Below are 17,726 nucleotides of genomic sequence, written 5' to 3'. Positions count from 1 at the left end.
CAGCTTCCCAATGACAGTGCTTGTTCAAAGCCCAGTGGCCCACTCTTGGCCATTTCTTACTAGCCCATTCATCCGCCTTGATTATAGCTTCCTTTACTTTACTTAGAATGTTTTTAACAGCTGCCATCTTGATTCCTTAGTAATGCTAACCACTTACGGGTAAATTTAGTAAAGTGCAGTTTTGCAAAACCACACATTTTTTGGCGATTCTATGTGTATTTTGGAAAACATTAGAATTAATAAAGGCCAACCCACACATAAAATAGCATACTTTTAAACTGCACAGTTTGAAACCATCATTCTGATTTTGTAACATGGTAGGTATACAAACCGTGCGATTTATGACTTTGTGATGTGCAAAACCACCAGAAAATAACAGGTTTTTTATACGTGAATCTGACAGGTGTGATGACTCAAACAGCATGTTAATTAAACATGATATTTATGTGCGCTTTTATTGTCTGTTGAAACGTAAAAGAGTAGAAACCCCTCCCTTCCGTTTTATAAAGACCAGTGCTACTCAGCATCCGGGGAGACTAGGGGAAGGATTTTGGGGAAAAATATTAATTGAGCCCTGAACCTAGAAATGATCTGCACAATGCTGAATAGCACTGGTATCCCTGGCCGCTAGGTACCAGAGTAGTATTAATAGTAGTGCCTCCATTCAGATTAATGAAAATAGTAGTGCCCTCATAATGTGTGAAATAATAATATCCCAAGAATTTTAATTTAATTTTGCCCACCTTTCAAAAAGAAATAAATATGCGCCTATAGTAAAGTCCTACCTAAAATCTTCATTGTGTCTTAGTCATGGAGGAAAAATAAATAAAAATACAGCTGTGAGGGAGGAGCACCAGATGCAAAATGAATTAAGGTCCTGCAAGTCCGGTTAGTTAATAGCCGGGCAGCCAATCAGGAGCAGTTTCTTATCTTGTCAAACAACCAAAAAACCTGGATCATGGATAATTTATATTTTCAAGATAAGATATTATGCGGTTTTAAAACATGTTTTAAATCCGGTTTGGCCTTTAGTAAATTTAACATTTTCCAAACTGCACACAAATTCACCAAAAAAGTGCACTTTAAAAATGATACCACTTAGAGTTGAACTAACCAGCTTGTTACTGTCATGAATTTATCATTTTGGGTTCCTGAACTAGACTGGCTGATTTTAACCAACTTTTTTAGCATCAGCCAAACCATACGAGATCTGCTCATCACAAAGCACCACAAGGTTTAAACTTACCATGCATTACCTGCCTTCTTTCTTGAGTGAACCATTTGCTGCATTCTGCATTTGAGCCACAAATACAGGGGCGCACGCAGGGGGGGTTTCTGGGTCCTCCACTGACAAAGTGCCCCACATAGCGGCTCTGTACTATATAGCAGCTGCGGCGCTGTCAAAGAAGCGTTCACGGCGGTGCTGTACCGTCGCGGACGCTTCTATGACAGCGCTGCTGCTGCTGTATAGTACAGTGCTGCCGAAACAGAGCTGCTGCAGCTCTCTCACTTTTCTTTTTTTTTTCTTTGGGTGGGGAGGAATCCTGCGTGTGCCCCTGAAATAGGCATGTTTTGTATGTGGAATTTGGCCTTAAGTGGTCTCAGACCTATCCCAATTACAACACACAACATATTAGTTAATTGGCTGCTGTAGTTCAATCTTTGTTCATAGACCATAAATTCAGCAAAATACAAAAGTTTAAAATACAGGGTTTGATTTATTAAAGAAAGAAAAGCAAAATTAAGGAGTATCTTTGCACCTTGGCAAAACCATGTTGCATTGGAAGGGGAGGTAAATTTAAAATGCGATGGCAGATTTATAGTTGGGGTAGGGCATGTCCTAGATCAACTTTAAATTGCAGTGTAAAAATAAAGATATCAAATATTTGTTTGCTACATGGAAAAACAGCCAGTATTTAACTTATGTGTAAAATAATAAACTAATTTGCACCCCTTGCATTGTAACATCATCATCATCATTTATATAGCGCCACTAATTCTGCAGCGCTGTACAGTGAACTCATTCACATCAGTCCCTGCCCCATTGGAGCTTACAGTTTAAATTCCCTAAAATAGACACACACTCACAGAGAGGTAGGGTCAATTTTTGATAGCAGCCAATTAACCTACCAGTATGTTTTTGGAGTGTGGGAGGAAACCAGAGCACCTGGAGGAAACCCACACGAACACAGGGAGAACATACAAACTCCACACAGATAAGGCCATGGTTGGGAATTGAACTCATGACCCCAGTGCTGCGAAGCACAAGTGCTAACCACTAGGCCACTGTGCTGCCACATGGTTTGTCCATGAGAAAATGTACTCCTTTCTTGGGTTACACTCAATAATGAATCAAGCCCACAGTGCGGAACAACATTTTGCTGAATGGTGAAGCAAAAGTGTATCTTGAAGATTGTATTGTGTTTGCACCTCTGTGAAACAGCCTTTTTACCATAACACCGGATTTGCTTGAAGCTTCACTGCAAATGTGCTCATCTGTAGTGTTGCCATACTTCTTTAATAGAGCTCTACTATTACTAGTGTGTGCTACATGAAAAAACTGTCAGTATTTATCTTATGTGCAAAATAGAAAACTAATTTGCACCCCTTGCATTGTAACATGGTTTTGTCCAGGAGACTTACTCAAATTTTTTTTGCTTAACTTTCCTTAAGGAATCAGGCCCTATAGTTAAAAACATAAGTAAAAATTTTAGCCACTGGGAAAAGAAAGGAAACTGACATTCTTAAGCCCTAAACTTTAACCAAATTAACTTTAAATATTTATTCCCCCCTCCCCAGTCCTAGTTACAACTCTGACTATAATATCTGGCAATCTGTCAAGAGCCACTTCAGTCTTAAAACTGCTAGAACAGCAAATGATTGGGTGTGAGCTGATCATATGATGCATTTGCCAATTGTTAGCCAAACACTAGCCACCTTCTTAGTCAAGATTGGTCTGCTGAAGTGTCCTAACTAGATTCCTGTAAAAATACAGCAATCAGCTTTTTTCCTCCCTTTAACCAACTAACTTAAAATAGTGGATTTTCCTATTATTAAAGTGTGATGTTGTATTAGATTAACCTGAATTTTCAATTTGCTAAATGACTTTAAAAATTATGTAAAATATTTTGAACTTAGTCCTTTAATTGTTAGCTACAAGGTCTTTTGAGGATGCACTTATGTGATCATGTTTGGACTGACTCCTAGTTAATCATCCTGTCCTTTATGTTTTGAACTCTGAAGCTGTCTGGTCTGTTTGTTTAGAAGACAAGAATAAAGGAAGTTTCTATAAACATATCTGGATGTGATGTGTCCATGCAATGCATAACCAATCATATGTAACATTGTGCTTATTGTAATCCACCAAATATTTACCATCTTCGAAAACTGATCATTCCCAGTTGGCAGAGTAGTGAACACCAGAGCCATAACTTAGAATTCTAGTGCCCTGGGCGAGAAAGAGAAATGCCGCCCTCCTAGCCCTCAATTTTAACCAAATATTCCTAAATTGCGCCCACTTTCAGCGTTGCGCCCTGGGCGGTCGCACCTGTCGCACACCCCTAGTTACAGCCCTGCTGAACACACATCAGAAATTGCAATATTTTGTCAGTTTGGCACCATCTTAATGTGAATTCTTTTTTGTGCATGTTTAAACATCTAACCTATGTGTCCTAACATAAAAAAATAAATGTATAAATGATATATATACTATGTATTTGATGATAATGACTGGCGTCTCTAGTATATTCATGCAGATGCATCCAACACACTATGCTGAGTTGCACAAAAGATATGTGCAACTCAACTTAACCACATAAATGTACCATTTTGCACCACGCAAATGTGTCCAACTCTACATTAGACCCTTAGTGTATACAGAAATATGTGTTAACATAATTTATGCTTAAAGTAATATATATCACAATCTTGCAAAATTGTCTGGCACTGTAAGTGAAAAACTGTTTAGCATAAATATGCAAACATAAGTAAAGTGAATTAAATTACTCTTCTGCTCCTATTCTCATCCTTAAAAAAAAACAAATTCTCTTTGGTGAATCTACTGCAGTATTTCCTTATGTACAGTGATTTTAAAATATGAACATGTACATTTTAATTACATTAAAATAATTATGCTTTATTATGCTTTTTATTTAAGGTCTGCCACCTTCACTAACTGAGCTTCATCTTGATGGTAACAAAATTGCTAAAGTTGATGCTGACAGTCTAAGTGGACTGAACAACCTAGCAAAGTAAGTACAGAAATTAGGAGTTCTAAGTGAATACTAATTAGGACTTGTCCATATATGCCATAAGATAATACTCTGCTGAACACGACTGCAGCCCACGAGAGAGAAATAGATGGTGCTTGAATGCCAGTGAGGACCCTGCTCGTGGCCATGAGCTTACATTAATTGCAACCCAACTAGCCAATGACAGAGTGAAACCCCTTCCTTTCCTCTCGTATTGGTAATGTCAGGATCTACCAACTACACACACATAAAGCACCAACACTTACACGAACACTGTCCTAGCAAATAATTGACACAATTCAGAATAAAAGTCATTAAGGAAAGTAAAGCAAAAAAAAGATTAACTTTGCACCTTGGCAAAGCCATGTTGCGTTGGAGGGGGAGGTAAATTTAAAATGTGGGGACATATTTATAGTTGGGGTAGGGCATGTCCTAGATCAACTTTAAATTTCAGTTTAAAAGATAAAGTGATCAAGTATTTGTGTGCTACATGACAAAAATGCCAGTACTTTCTTTATGTGCAAAATAATAAACTAATTTGCACCCCTTGCATTGTAACATGGTTTGTCCAGGTTCAAATTTACTCCTTTTTTGCGTGCTCTCCTTAATGACTCAGGCCCTTAATCTCCAAACATACAATAAACATTTCAAATGTAATATACACATAATGCCAGGATACCATTAGGCGACTTAAACATTAAACAAATGCCATATTATCACTTATTTAGTATTTTTTAAGTTCCCATGGCATTCCCATACTGAGCGCCAACCTGCTGACATGTGGGGGCACAAGTTGGCAGCTAACTAACTATGAAATTTGGCATTGGTCTATGATGTAACAACCCAGTGCCACATCCCCGGTCTAAAGGGATCAGAGAAATCACCTTCTAAGGTAAGAGACAGTTGGCAGGAAGGTAGGAGTGCAGCACCCAAGGAGGGGGCATCCAAGGGGGCAGTAGTAGGACACCCTTGGATATTCTGCTGGTCTGAATGTAAAACTAGAACAAACAGAAATGTTAGGAAAGCTTTGACTATACAAAAAGCAGAAAAACGACAGTTCACATGCAATGAGTCAAACAATTATTAAACACGTAATAAAACAGCAAAGATAGAGCACAACATGCTGCAAACAAATAAAGAAAAAATAAAAAAAACAAAATTGCATAAAACAGTGTGACGCTACAACTCTTCCAATATATTTTCAGAATATTTTTGCACTTGAGAATGCATGTGCAGAATAGTTTAATTTACAGTAGGCTTATTATTTTATGTTACTACATTTTATCCCAGTAACATGTAGCTGGATAGGACAAGAGACTGTACTGCTCAACAAGGAATGCACCCATGTGACTAATGCTGATAAATAACATGAGATAAGAAATCAAGAAGAAATGTCATTGCTTGCAGGAAACTGGTGATGAAAATACCTAACACTAGATGGTTGGAGGGTGTTTCTAGGTCAAAGAGGGATCAAGTGAACAGTGAATGTAATGCAGGAGGAATAAAAATATCATATTGATACCAGAAGCATTGTAATATTGAATCAGACAACCACACAAATGCACATAGAAAAATATCCATAAAAACATTGCAGATAGACAATCTAACAAAGCCGTCTTCTAATACAAATAAATACAAACATACATACAGATGAGCATAATCAGCAATTCCAATGTTAAACCAATCTGTGTTTCATTTACATATCTCAAATCCCTTATAAAAAGGCCCACTGAACAATGCCAAGCTCCATTTCATTTGTAAATTGTACCACCCACAATTTTAGTTTGTATAAGTTGCCCATTAAATTATATGTCAGTGTGTGTATACAACATAGATTTGGGTAGGGACAAGGTTTGGGGCTCAGTATAATGAACACATACTGAATTCATTCTGATATTTCAATTTCAATATTTTTTATTGGTTTTCCAAGAATAATGGCTGAAAATACTGTAAGAACAAAACTGGGCATGGCTGCATGGCTACAGGCCAGCCCTAACAACGTGTACTAGTAAAGATGTAAGAAGAGAATATGAGAGGGGTGAGGAAAAAAAAAGAGAGCTGGAAGGAAAAAAAAGGAGGGGAGGGAAAAAATTAAAGTAGGAAAAATTAGAGATAAAGAAGGGGAAAGAAGGAGGTTAGGTCATCACATCCCAGTGGGTGACTATTCTGTAGAGAGCAGAGTCTTCAGATGGTCAGTAGGTAAAGTTCTGGGCAGCAGTTCGGTTCTGCAGATATCATACTGTTTATTTGCCATATTACCACTGTAAAGATATAATAAAAAACAATCGCATTTAAAACAAACGAAAACGAAAAAAAATCCATAAAATGTCCACCAGTTAGAGAAAAAGAGAATATTATAGATTGCCACCTTTGCTAAAACACATATTTCTAATTTCATAATAAGTACAGATGCTGCCACTGGCCTACCTGCTAAGCATAATATCAACCTGGCTGCTGGGCGCACGTGAACTAAAAATTGTAGCAAAAGAATGCAAGATTGCATTTTATCATCATCAGAGAAATAAGTTCTTTGTTATATGGTAGGCAGCTACCCAGAGAAAGAGTGTAGGCCAATTCACTAACTGGATTTCAAAAATAAATTGTATGCCTTGAGGTGAAATCCAGAAAATGTATCTGATTGTCATAAATGAGACCAGGGAGGAACGGCTGCTACCCTAGGAATAAACTGGCAGCTGTTAAGATACTTCGCAATATAATCTAAAAAAGATTTAGTATAAATTGATGGGGGACTCACTAACTATTGTATGTAATGTGTCAACTCAATATAATTTTCATTGTACAGTGAAGGTAGAGCTTTTAGTTCTAAATTTTACACCTTTACTTTGTTCATTGGTAAATGGGGAGGATAAATGATACATGATTAACACACTATACATAAATTTGCCTGTAATCAAATACTTAAGAATAATGGGACTTTGCAATTGGGAGGCCATATTACTTCATTGAATAGCTTTTGGGTTCAGATTAAAGCTGTACTAAAAGAAAGTGCCAGTCTGTGGATGCTAAGCAAATAGAAACATTGGTGAGGTCTGTTAAGAGATAGTCGTGCATGCTCCAACAAAAATACATTAATGTGTTAGGAACCCCCTCCGCCAGCAACACAAAACCCGAAGTCTACTCAGAAGTCTGGTTTTCGCTGGAGCCCCTAGTGGTGGGGACAGACTTGGCCGCAGACAGCTGAGGGTCGTGAATTGTGCGCGGACTGGGGAGAACCCAGCGATAGAGGATAGGAGCAATAGCAGAGTGAGGTCCAGGCAAGGGTCGAGGCTGGCAATAAGAAATCTATCCAATGGTAACAGCAACCAGGAACAAAGCAGGCTAGTCAGCAGCAAAGCAGGAACTATAACCGGCAGGAAGGCTTTGCCCCTTCCTGCCTTAAATACCTGCATGGTCCAATGGGAAAAAGGCAGCCCCAGGATGCACAATCAGCCAGCTGGCTTCTCTTGCCTTGGCGCCCGTGCCCGGCTGTACTGAATGCCGGAGCGCGGCGCAACATAGTGAATTCCTTGGCAATGGCCGGGACAACCTGGAAGTGACGTCCCGGTCGTCATGACGACGGCCGGGACGTGAGGGCAGAGTGTGCCCGGAGCCGCCGCGGCTCATATCATAAATGTTATATGTTATATTACAGTGTCACTTCATCAACAATGGCCTATAAAACCTGACTTTTAGCAATCTTTTAGACATTTCTGTAAACTGGTTCTGTATTGTTAACCCTGCATGACCTTCTTAAATAATTAATAATTAATAATTAATAATAAACTTACTGCTCATTTTGGACATGAGTAGGACCTGCCAGGCACAGGTAGGGACTAAAATAAATATCCAATAAATTGATGCAGGCAGCAGACGAGTTGAATACAATGGTGAAGGTCAGGGACTGGAGAAGGTAGGATAATGAAGCTGACAAGCCGAAGTCCAGATTGGAGATAGCAAAATTGTTGAGGTCATTAGCTATGGTCAAGGGTTGGTCAAAAGTTAAGTAACAAAGTAACAACAGGAAACTCAAGACTTGTCTTCTGGGCCATAGCATTGTCAGTGTATCAACAATTGAAGTTATCTCCTAGAGATGATATAGTCCAATATATGCTGGATTTTATACTCTAGACTATCTCGATCTTCCACTAGAATAGGAGAAGGAGAGTTGACAAGAATTTGCAATGTCTATCTTGAGGAGGGGGACATGCTGAATGTTGGAAGGATTTTGAAAGAGTGAGGGAGTTCCAGGTATATTGTAAGAGTTGACAGTCTCTCTAGAATCTTGTAGGGACCAATGCATTTAGGTTCCACCTTGTTAGATGAGGTTTTTTGTGGAGAGCCACAATTGGTCTTCATGAGAAAATAGTATTAATGGCTTGCAGTCAAAATATATATTGCAGCATAATATTTTTCTTTTAAGACATTTTACTCCAAGTGTTATGTATTTGCTAAATTCCTAGGTTAGTGCCTAAAAAAACCAGAGGAAGATGTGAAAAAGAGTTGAGGATGGTGGGTATAAATTCAACAAATGGAGATGTGCCTTGTTATCCTGGTAGTCAAAGGAAAGCAATCCCAAAAACTGGTCTACAGTTTGGTTAGAGTTCTCAGTAACAACATTTGTCTGTAGGTGATAGGGCGACAATAACTAAAGGGAGCTGCCGATTCTAAGACAAAATGCCTTAAACATTTAGAGGCAAATTGGAGAGACAATAATGAAAATTACTCCATGGAGGCGAAAAATAAAATAAATAATTATAAAAATTTCAGCTAATTATGCAGTTGATGGCAATATTACTTAGAGAAGTGATCCATGATGACCAGGATGGTAGTCATACCTTTCTAGGGAAGGAGTTTCGTAATGAAATTCATCACAATTCGTGACCATGGTTTGTAAGTTATGGGTAAGTGTTGTAAAGAATGGGTAAAAAAAAAAATGATGCACTTTGCTCCTGGCACAGCAACAATGTTGTGAGTATCTACATAATACTTAACAGAAAGTACTCTGAATGAGGTCTACGATATATTTACACCCGGAGTGACCTTTACTTGTGAGCTCACTGGAGTATTTTGGAATGAAGCACCAGTAAAACAAACATTCTACTTTCAGGAGAAAGTAGAGAATGAATTTGAGCTTAAGAAATGTGGGTCCATATTTCTGGAAAATTAAAAGAAAGTTGAGTAGATAATGGATCCTACGTCTACTGAAGAAGATTCTAGTGAAAAAAATTGCTTAGAGATAACATTTGTTTTAACCTGGATTGAACATTAAAAAAAATAAAACATGCGAAGAAGCTGGTTTGGGGTTAAGATTCATAATGAAATATTTTAAATATTTGTATTTGAGTAAACAAAGACAGGAGATAGGGAGTGTTATAGTAGAGTATAACATTGAATATGCTTTTATTACCAGAAATTCCTTGCTGGTAAGTATGTCTGACATGGCAGGTGGAGATTAGATGTCCCTTGGTTCCACTGTATAAGCAAAGTCAAGGAGTGCATATTGGCTGTCTTTCTTCATAAAAAAGGGCATATGCTCTCTGGATACAGAGAAGGGTTTAGACTTTGGAACTTGTAACTTTGGAACCAGACATATGTTAGATATTCTTCTAGATCTTCTCTAGCTTATATGCAAATATCCAACATTTTACAAGGCTAAAAAGCTGTTCCAGTTTTGTATGTAAATCTCAATATTTCATCTCATCTTTAAAATTTTCAGAAAGTCTATGTCAGAAGGCAGCCATTAAGGCCTCGTTGTTCTGTCCTGTCTCAGCTGCAAAAATGCAAAATTTATTAGCGTTATGCTCAACAGTACAGTTACCCTGAGAAATACACAGGAATTTAGCAGAACTGAAGCGGTATGACAAAAAGAATCAAACATCTGGCATTTACAAACTGCTGTCTGTAACTTTTGTACCAGACCTTAATTAATTTAAACTTATACATTCTTCTCCCAAAATACTGCTTCTTTGAGCCACATTTATGTCTTAAGTACATCATAGGAGGACATCAGGGTTGTCCTTTATTTCATGTGTTCTATTTATATATTGTAATATTTTTTTATAATATCCGTATTTGTGCACCTACAATGTAGTTTCTTGTGTAAAATGTATATGAATGGTGAAGAAAACATCCAATTGAAAGTATACAGAGTCTTTCAGTCTCTATTACCTCTGAAAATGTGTAAACATTAAGTTGTTTTGTGGAGAGACAAAGTCACTGTGGCCAACCACTAAACTTGGACTTTTAAATGTACTACCCACACTTTGAAGATCATTTAAAGGACCATTAAATCAACAATACAAATTACATAGTATAAAATAGCTAATAATAGCATTCACAAATATAAATGTCCAAGTTCCCATATCTTAAAAAAAAAAAAAAACTAAGATGTTTGTTGTGTACATAAATAATTCGTTTTTATTTTTGGTAATTTTTATACATTTTTATTTTGTCGTTAAAAATAAAACGTTGAAAGATAATTTTGTAAGAAAACAACAGTTTGAAAAAAAAAATTGTTCTAATTCTGATATGTTTTCAATGCGATATTCTAAACCACGCACTAAAACATTCACTGGTGCAAGTGGTGACTAGGAGAATTAGTGTGACAACCTCCAACTATGCCATTCCTCTAAGGTCATTTGTAATGAACAGTGGGTTTACAAAATTACACAACAGCCCTTCACTAGGCTGCCCAGCATGATTTTGAAAATACCCAATTCATATTACCCAATTCATATCTGGTCAATGCGAAGGTGATTGCTTTTATATGAGATGATAACTAAAAAAAAAGGTCCACCATCCTCTATTTAACTGTCCTGCGGCCGTAGATTAATGATTGAGATCCCCAAAGGTGCAGTTACCGTATATATAAAAAAAACTTAAATAAACAATTCACAACCCGCCTCAATTAAAGAGCCATTTATTTTATTGCTATTTTCTTCACAAAATAATCCAAACTGTTATAATTTATTATGACCCAATTATGAGATAAATTTGCAACTGTGTATATCGCCAGGAATAACATTTCCTTAAATGTATTATTATTATTATTATTATTATTATTATTATTATTATCCTTTATTTATAAAGAGCCACAAGAGGTCTGTAGCACTGTACAACTGAGTTGGAACAAAGAACTACTCAATATTACAAACTGTGCAGATAGCAAGTGAGTTACATAGTAGGGCAGAACAGAACAATAATGAATAAAGTAGTGGGACAGAACAACTGCCAATGACACAAAGAACAAACAGAACAAGTTGCATTGGACAGAAGGGGACAGACCAGGAAACATATCAGCATGAAGTGAGCATGTGTCCAGGAACATAGACACAGCTAGCACAGATGAAGGCGCTAAAGGAGATGTAGACATCAGGCACACAAGTGCGGCTTAGACTGCCAATGAAATCTACCAGTTTATCCAGCATATCTAGCTACCACTGTAATATGTGGAATTTAAGTAATCTACTGCTATATAAGGGATGTATTCTTTACCTAGGTAATTGTTATTATAGCATAACATTTTACATTCCTGCACATGAGATACAGGTGTATTTGATACAATTATTAAAAAAATTGGTTTCCCTCAGAAATTGGTTTTGCAAAGTTTAAAAATGGAGAAGATAAGGAGCCTCTTAAGTGGTGACACATTGCCAGCATGATACCAGGACAAAAGTATGCCTAATACTTACCACTATACGTACACAATAAGTCACAAAACGTTAGTCTACTGCAAAAGCAGCGAGAGGTGCACTACTACTCCTGTATAATGAGGGCACATCCAGTTTTTATAGTAGAGTAGGATCCCATGTTACATATTACAACTCCTCTAACTAAAAATGCATAAGCTGTTTTTATCCACTTCAATAAATACTCCATGTGCTTGATCTATCCTATCACTGACTTGTATTATTCATTGTAATATGTAGTATGTAAGATGGAATCCTAATCCATTATGGAAACATAACAAGTTGTTATCCTGCAGTCAGTGGGATCCATCTGTTTATGAATGTACCATAACTGGTTATATTTATATATCTTAATTTGATCTATTTCAGGCATTCTGTCTTTTACCTAGAGCTCTCTATTGCAATAATACAATGCATTATGAAAACTCTCCAAATGGCCTTAAATAAATGACATGCTAAATGCTAATGTCCCACCTCTAATCTTAGTTTTTGCATTTAGGCGACGTATCAGGTGTATTACTATGACTAGCCTGCATTCAGCAGGGAATATCTTGATCCACTCAACTTCTTTCATAAGAAAGAGCAAAGATTTGCACCCCCACAGACTATATCATCCAAATGCATTAAACAATATGATTTCCTTTACAAATAGGCACAAAAAGAGGCTCATTGACTCAATGTTTTAAAATACCTTCAAATATGACATTTGTGCTTAGTATCCACAGACTGGCACCTTTATATATCTTTAAAAGGATATTTGCACTATATATATATATATATATATATATATATATATATATATATTGGAATAAAGACAGAAAGACAAGGCGCACAATAGTGTAGTATTTTGATAGTGAATAATTTAACTAAAGTGATCTATAAATGCATCAAAACCTCATCACGAAAGAGAGGTATAGATAGATAAACCAGTGAAACTGTGCAATATGGTGATATGTCAATCAGTGTAACACCATCCACTCTTGGTGTGTGACTGCATATCAAATATACATTCTTTGAGACTTATATTTTTGGGACCTGAAAATCATCTGGGGGTAAATGTATCAAAGTCCGGGAGATCAACGTATTTGCAGCTAAAATTTAAAGGGGCGATGGCTTGTAAAGGCAAAGACGCCGATCTCCCATGAGATGAAGAAACCGGACTTTGATACATTTACCCCCAGATGATTTTCAGGTCCCAAAAATATAAGTCTCAAAGAATGTATATTTGATATGCAGTCACACACCAAGAGTGGATGGTGTTACACTGATTGACATATCACCATATTGCACAGTTTCACTGGTTTATCTATCTATACCTCTCTTTGGTGATGAGGTTTTGGGGCATTTATAGATCACTTTAGTTTGTTATGTACTTTTAAATGATTTACTATCAAAATACTACACTACTGTGCACCTTGTCCTTCTGTCTTTATTCCCAGATTTATTTCCATGACACACTGATTGGTTTCTTGGAGGACTGGCAACAGCCTGTACATGGGAAGTGTCTATAAGGATTTTGTACATTGGACTGTGATTTTATTAGACTTTAATTACTAATATTTAGTCACGCGCCTTTTTGTATCTTAATTGTTGTTTTATATATATATATATATATATATATATATATATATATATATATACATATATATATCTATAATGACACTACATAATATTTTATTTAAAAAAAATGGTAAGTAGTGATATTTTATGTGCGCCTAAATTTATTGCATTAAAAGTTAATTTAGATCTAGCCTGATAAATGATTACAATAACTATGTTGAAACATGTACAAACCCTAGCGGCAACAATACTTGGATAACAAGCACAGACACACAGTGCACAGTCTACATACCACACAGGTTCTCAGGTGACACATTCCAGAAATGTGCTTTAGTCTGTGCTTTTTCATGTCTCTGTATAAAGCACAGAGAAAATATTGCACACCTTGGGGAAGATGCAGTTAACAATAAAAATTGTAGAAGACATTGCAGAATTACAAAGAAGTAAAATACGTCAGTATTCTAATTGCCCTTTAATTGAATAAAGTTTTGGTAAACATTACTTTTAATAACTTTTTTCTTCTGAGAGATAGGAAAGCTGTTACACAGCTGTGTTTTAAAAAGTAATTCTGTTTGTTACAGGCATCTGTATAGGGGGGACCTCAATGGGACAGTTACAGGCATTTGCTAGGTATATAATGGTCAGTCTAATATCTAATGGAGGTAATTATGACCTGCAGCAGGGACTTAACAACTGTTAAGTACATTGTCTCTCTGGAACGAATGAGGTATATCCTAAAATGGACATCATAGTAAATCATATTGTTGTCTTTGACAACAAGTAACATCTTTGATCATAAAGTTATAAAATGAGGTGATTGAAGTGGCCACAAACTGTTTCTCGAAAAGGTTAGTTGAACCTCTACAAAAATTAAAAATTTTGTTGTAATTTCTCAAATTTAAGATTTACATAGTAGCATAGTAACATAGTAACATAGTTGATGAGGTTGAAAAAAGACACCAGTCCATCAAGTTCAACCTATTTTGGATCTCCTGCGATCCTGCACTTATATTTGAAATTGATCCAGAGTAAGCAACCGCCAACCTGTTTCAATTGTGAAAATCCCCCCAGACTCAATATTGCAGTCCTATTTTTACCATATATCCACTACTATCCTACATTTTAATTAACGGTCGTATCCCTGGATACACCTTTCCGCTAAAAATTTGTCTAACCCTTTCTTAAACATATCTATTGAATCTGCCATCACAACCTTCCCTGGCAATGAATTCCATATCTTGACTGCCCTTACTGTAAAGAACCCCTTCCTTTGCTGGTTGTGAAATTTCCTCTCCTCTAACCTTAGAGGGTGACCACGTGTCCTTTGTATAGTCCTTGGGGTAAAAAGTTACCATGAAAGTTCTCTGTATTGACCCCTAATGTATTTGTACATAGTAATCATATCTCCCCTTAGACGCCTCTTTTCTAAATTAAACATACCTAAACTGGCTAACCTTTCCTCATAACTTAATGACTCCATACCTTTTATCAATTTTGTCGCACTTCTCTGAACCCTTTCTAGTTCCAAATTATCTTTTTTATAGAGTGGTGCCCAGAACTGTACTGCATATTCAAGATGAGGTGTTACCAACGATTTATACAGTGGCAAAATTACACTGTCTTCCCTTGCATCTATGCCCCTTTTTATGCATGCCAATACTTTGTTTGCCCTTGCAGCTGCTGCTTGACATTGAGCACTACTGCTAAGTCTACTGTCTATGAGCACTCCCAAATCCTTTTCCATTACAGATTCTTCTAAATTAATTCCATTTAATTTATAGATTGCGTTCTTGTTTTTGATCCCTGAATGCATAACCTTACATTTATCTGTGTTAAACCTCATATTCCATTTGGCCGCCCAATCCTCCAGTTTATTAAAGTCCCTCTGTAGAGAAGCTACATCTTGCTCTGATTTTATTACCTTACAGAGTTTAGTGTCATCTGCAAAAGTAGAAACTTTACTCTCTAAACCATCATCAAGGTCATTAATGAATATATTAAAAAGGAGTGGCCCCAGCACGGAACCTTGAGGTACTCCACTTAATACTTTTGACCAATTAGAAAATGTTCCATTTATCACAACTCTCTGTTCCCTATTCTCTAACCAGTTTTCGATCCAAGTGCAAATGTTGATTCCTAGACCCAGTTCCCTAATTTTGTAAACCAACCTCTTGTGTGGCACTGTATCAAAGGCCTTTGCAAAATCTAAGTAGACCACATCTACTGTGCTACCCTGGTCTAAGTTTCCACTAACTTCCTCATAGAAACTAATTAGATTAGTTTGACATGACCTATCCCTCACAAATCCATGTTGATTCCCACTTATAATTTTATGGCGTACCAAGTAATCCTGAATATTATCCCTTAAAATACCTTCCAGTAGTTTCCCCACTATTGATGTCAGGCTTACAGGTCTATAATTCCCTGGTTGTGATCTCGTCCCCTTTTTAAACAACGGCACCACATCTGCTATTCGCCAATCCCTTGGTACTGAGCCTGATGAGATTGAATCTCTGAAAATTAAGAATAGTGGTCTAGCTATTTCCGAATTTAACTCCATAAGGACCCTTGGGTGTATGCCACCTGGACCTGGAGCTTTATTAATCTTAATATTTTTCAGTCGCCTTTGGACTTCTTCCTCTGACAACCAAGTATTAATTAATGGCATGGTTTCATTTCAATTTTTATGTATTACTTCTACCATTTGTTCCTCTCTAGTAAATACTGAAGAAAAGAAAGTGTTTAATACCTCTGCTTTCTTTTTAGTATCATTTATCAATTCACCCATCTCACTTCTTAGGGGTTCTATATTATCTTTTTTAATCCTTTTGCCATTTATATACTTAAAAAACTTTTTGGGGTTTGTCTTACTTTCTTTTGCAACGTGCCTTTCATTTTCTAATTTAGCCAATCTAATTTCCTTTTTGCATGTTTTATTACATTCCTTGAACCTACGGAAGGACTCCTCTAACCCTTCAGACTTAAACAATTTAAATGCACGCTTCTTCCTTTGCATTTCTTCCCTTACCTTTTTATTTAGCCACATTGGTTTAGACTTACTTCTTTAAAATTTATTTCCCATAGGAATGAACTTATACGTGTATGTTTCCAACAACATTTTAAAGACAGACCACTTTTCTTCCGTATTTTTTCCTTCAAAGGCTTTGTCCCAGTCTATGCTCTTTATAGACTCCTTTAGCATATTAAAATTTTCCTTTCTAAAGTTTAAAGTCCTAGTTGATCCCTTATACCGTTGCTTCTGGAAACTAATTTCAAAAGAGACCATATTATGATCACTGTTTCCCAAGTGCTCCCTTACTTGAATATTTGATATTATGTCTACATTGTTTGTTATTACTAGGTCCAGTGTAGTCCGGTTCCTTGTTGGTTCCTCTACTAATTGGGACATGTAATGGTCTTTTAGCGTGCTCAGAAATCTATTTCCCCCAGCTTAACCACAGGTCTCAGTACTCCAATCAATGTCCGGATAATTAAAATCCCCCATAATTAAAATTTGACCTACTTGTGTAGCCTTTTCAATTTGCTGTAGAAGTTGGGCTTCCTCAATCGTACTAATATCTAGCGGTTTATAGCATATCCCTATCAGCAACTTCTCTGAACTTTTTCCTCCACTGGATATTTCCACCCACAATGCCTCTATATTATCACCAATATTCTCATATATAACTTCTTGAATACTTGGTTTTAAATTTTGGCTTAATATAAAGACATACTCCTCCTCCCCTTTTATTTACCCTATCCCTCCTGAAGAGAGAATAGCCTTCCAAGTTGACTGCCCAGTCATGTGTATCATCCCATCAGGTCTCCGTAAAACCTATAATATCATACTGCTCATTCATTGCTACTAGCTCTAACTCTAACCCCCCCATTTTACCTGTCAGGCTTCTTCTAAGCATACACTTAAGTCTATTGCCTCCCTTAGGTATTTCTTTTTGCTTTAAAAAGGGCCTCTCCTTATCGGCTATGCTTCCCTTTCCCCCCTCTCCACCCCCTTGACTCTTGTTAAATTCCTCCTTACTACTCTCAATGTCTATCCCATAAATACTTGCTTGCCTCTCCCCCCGGAGCCTAGTTTAAAATCTCCTTCAACCTTCTAACCATCCTCTGCTGTAGTATTGTGGCAGTCATAAGCTGAGTGGAGGACGTGGCAAGGAGTGTGGGTATAGATGAGGTCGGATATTAAACATTTAGCTAAATTCAAGAAAGC

The 17,726-nt window shown here is 36.8% G+C and overlaps 1 protein-coding gene across 2 annotated transcripts in view; it reads left to right on the top strand.

The window, feature by feature from the left end:
* Positions 1 to 17,726, top strand: part of DCN (decorin) — a 51,170-nt gene that overhangs the window by 25,168 nt on the left and 8,276 nt on the right. For both annotated transcript variants that reach the window (XM_075209390.1, XM_075209391.1), the window contains exon 6: positions 4,157 to 4,250. In XM_075209390.1, coding sequence (XP_075065491.1) covers positions 4,157 to 4,250 — 94 coding nt within the window. The remainder of the gene's footprint in view (positions 1 to 4,156; positions 4,251 to 17,726) is intronic.

This window comes from Mixophyes fleayi, chromosome 4 (assembly GCF_038048845.1).
Source record: "Mixophyes fleayi isolate aMixFle1 chromosome 4, aMixFle1.hap1, whole genome shotgun sequence".
NCBI classification, from domain to species: Eukaryota; Metazoa; Chordata; class Amphibia; order Anura; family Limnodynastidae; genus Mixophyes; species Mixophyes fleayi.
Note: the sequence above shows the minus strand (reverse complement) of the source record. Positions and strands in the feature narration are given on the sequence as shown.